We start from the raw sequence: 2,693 nt of genomic DNA, 5'->3' as shown, positions 1-2,693 counted from the left end.
AAAATAGGAAGAAAAAGGAAAAAAACATGAAGTGGAATCCTTCTCCTTGCTCCAAGCGTGTTCTTACCTCCCCAAAGTCTTCTCACTCTCCAAAGTGGTGTCTCTCCCTTAAAAGCATGTTTTAGGATGTATTTATAGCGACTAGGGTTTGTATGGGGCGAATTTTCCTTCTCCTATCCTGACTTTTCTGGTTTCTTCTATTCCGGTCCCGGTTTGGCGAAGTGAACCTCGCTTCACTGTCCAGGAATTTTTTCCTATTTGATCCATTTCTGCATAAGTTTGTTCCTACACACAAGAAACATGTAATGAGCATATTTTTACTTCAAAAGCAGTGTGAACTCCCGCAACTCACACAAGAAATAACACACAAACACACTCAAAATATGCACTTTTCATCTTTTATGAGTTAACATTTATTAAAGTATATTACCTTAATTAATTATCCAATTTTATTTTCATCGATAAAAGAGATTTAGTCCCTTAATTTAAACCTTCAAATTAAACTAGCCTGGTGAAGTTCTTGCAAAAGAGTAAAGTGTATGCTTTAATGTATAGAAAATTAGAGAAAGCAAGTCTAGAAGATAAATAGAGAAAGCAAATTCGTAAGATTGTAGAAAGAAGTAATCAACCTTGGAAATGTAATTACATTACATTTGATAATGTTACGACCGAAAAATAGAAAAGAGAAAATTCAACAACCAAGATTATTTTTTTAATTATAAGAAATTTAACGATAAATTTTCATTTATATTTTTTTATAGACCGTGCGAAGCGCGGATAAATTGACTAGTACAACAATAACAACATATCTAGTGTGATCCCACAAATGATTTTGGGAGGATAAAATGTATGTTGACGTTACCCCTACCTAGTGGTGGTAAAATGAATAAAAAAATAATTATCCACTAAAAATAAGTTGGATAATGAACTTTTAAAAAATGGATCAAATATAGATAAGATCCATATTATCTACTAAAAATGGATAACTAGTGAATAACTATTGGGTTTAATTTTTACATTTGTAAAGACTTAAATTAAATTGGGGGTTCCTTAAGTTTGGGAGGTTAAGAATTCTCCCAAAAATAATCATATTCAAGAAGCTATATGGATAATATAAATATACATATTATCTGCCGGTTAACCTATTTTTTATCCGTATTAAATATATTTCGAATCGAATAAATTATTCATTTTTATATTACCTATTTTCAACTTACTCATATCTGACCGTCCCGCATGTTTGTCAACCCCTACCCCTACCAATACAAGATCAATCTTCTGCCAAAATAACACTTGCCAGGCCTGTTACACATCTTAATTTGGGCCTATTATTTACACTTTATTTGCACCATTGGCACAATAAATTAATTGATGCTGAGATTTCTTGCACACCTTGATGTTAGATTAATGTCCTCTTAGTTTTTGGGGAGAAGGCTGAGTTAAATTAATTTTTCCCCTTTCGAGGACATTAATTGATGCTGAGATTTCTTGCACACCTTGATGTTAGATATTTACACTTTTAATCAATCGCTTAAATTAAAAGTTGCTAACGGACATATAATAATTTATGCATATATAATTATGTATAGTAAGTATATAAACTAATATATATCGATTAAATTAAATAGTAAATCCGAATGAATATTTATATATAAATTAATTTGTAACGACAGGGACTGAAGCGATTGGCCTGTCATATGATGACACAAAGTTAACGTGGACAGTCAAAACGCCCACCACGTTTCTGGTTAACATGCGTGTCAAAGAGATAACCTCAACCATGCAAATTAAACTGATAACTACTTGTAGAGCTTTTGCTTCTTATTTTCTTTCAAGTTTCAACTCTCACAATTAGATTGCAAAGCAATTGGCTATAAATCTTAGGTAAATTATCATTTCAATGGCCACTCCACTCAGCTTAAGTAGTGTTAGTCCAACAAAAAGAATGTCCAACGAGAAAAATAAATATATGGAGAAAGAAGAGCAAGATCAGGAGAGAGATTATAAGGATCAGGAGGATAGCCGGCCGGAACACCAACCACCATATATTACGCCGATGCAGCCGCTGACGAAGGAAGCGTACGGCGGTGGGATGTATGGAAAGGATGATGAAGGTGGTGGTCCGGCGAGGAAAGTGGATAATAAACCACCAGCTAGTGAGACACAAAGTGCTGATGGACCAGCGGAAGCCACTCTTCAGCCCAAACATAAACCTCCGCCGTCTTCCGGCGACCGTGACGTTGATATCACCGGCCAATCTTACATTCAATAGCTTAGTACCAATATTGGACGGTGGTGTGTCTTAGTGGTAAAGAATCATCTTGTAATAAGCAAAATAAAGTTGGATGGTGGTGTATGTTTATAAATATTGTCCAGCCGTCTATTTACCTCGAATCATTGAAACTAATTACGGGAAAATTAGTTTCTTTTGAAACTGATTCTCGAAGAAAAATAATTTTCCTCGAAAGGGGAAAAATTAATTTAACTCAGCCTTCTCCTCTTTTACCTCATCCCCATGATGTCCTATACATTTTTTCAAAATCGCTAATAAGAAAAAAAAATTATGAGTAGAAGTTACGTGGAGCAACATTTGAAAACATGTAAGGAAATATGTAATACTCAAAGATATCATGACAAACATTACATCCTTTACTCAAATTCTACCACGTGCACGATTATGAATTTTTTTTACG

General features: G+C 34.0%; 1 protein-coding gene across 1 annotated transcript; it reads left to right on the top strand.

Moving 5' to 3' along the window:
- Positions 1–1,816: 1,816 nt before the first annotated feature.
- LOC107829000 (uncharacterized) lies at positions 1,817–2,394 on the top strand. Its single transcript, XM_016656410.2, has one exon. The coding sequence runs from the start codon at positions 1,901–1,903 to the stop codon at positions 2,270–2,272; it is 372 nt and encodes a 123-aa protein (XP_016511896.1). The 5' UTR covers positions 1,817–1,900; the 3' UTR covers positions 2,273–2,394.
- Positions 2,395–2,693: the final 299 nt, after the last annotated feature.

Source organism: Nicotiana tabacum, chromosome 23, assembly GCF_000715075.1.
Source record: "Nicotiana tabacum cultivar K326 chromosome 23, ASM71507v2, whole genome shotgun sequence".
In the NCBI taxonomy this organism is placed as follows: domain Eukaryota; kingdom Viridiplantae; phylum Streptophyta; class Magnoliopsida; order Solanales; family Solanaceae; genus Nicotiana; species Nicotiana tabacum.
This window is presented reverse-complemented; position numbering and strand designations above follow the sequence as displayed.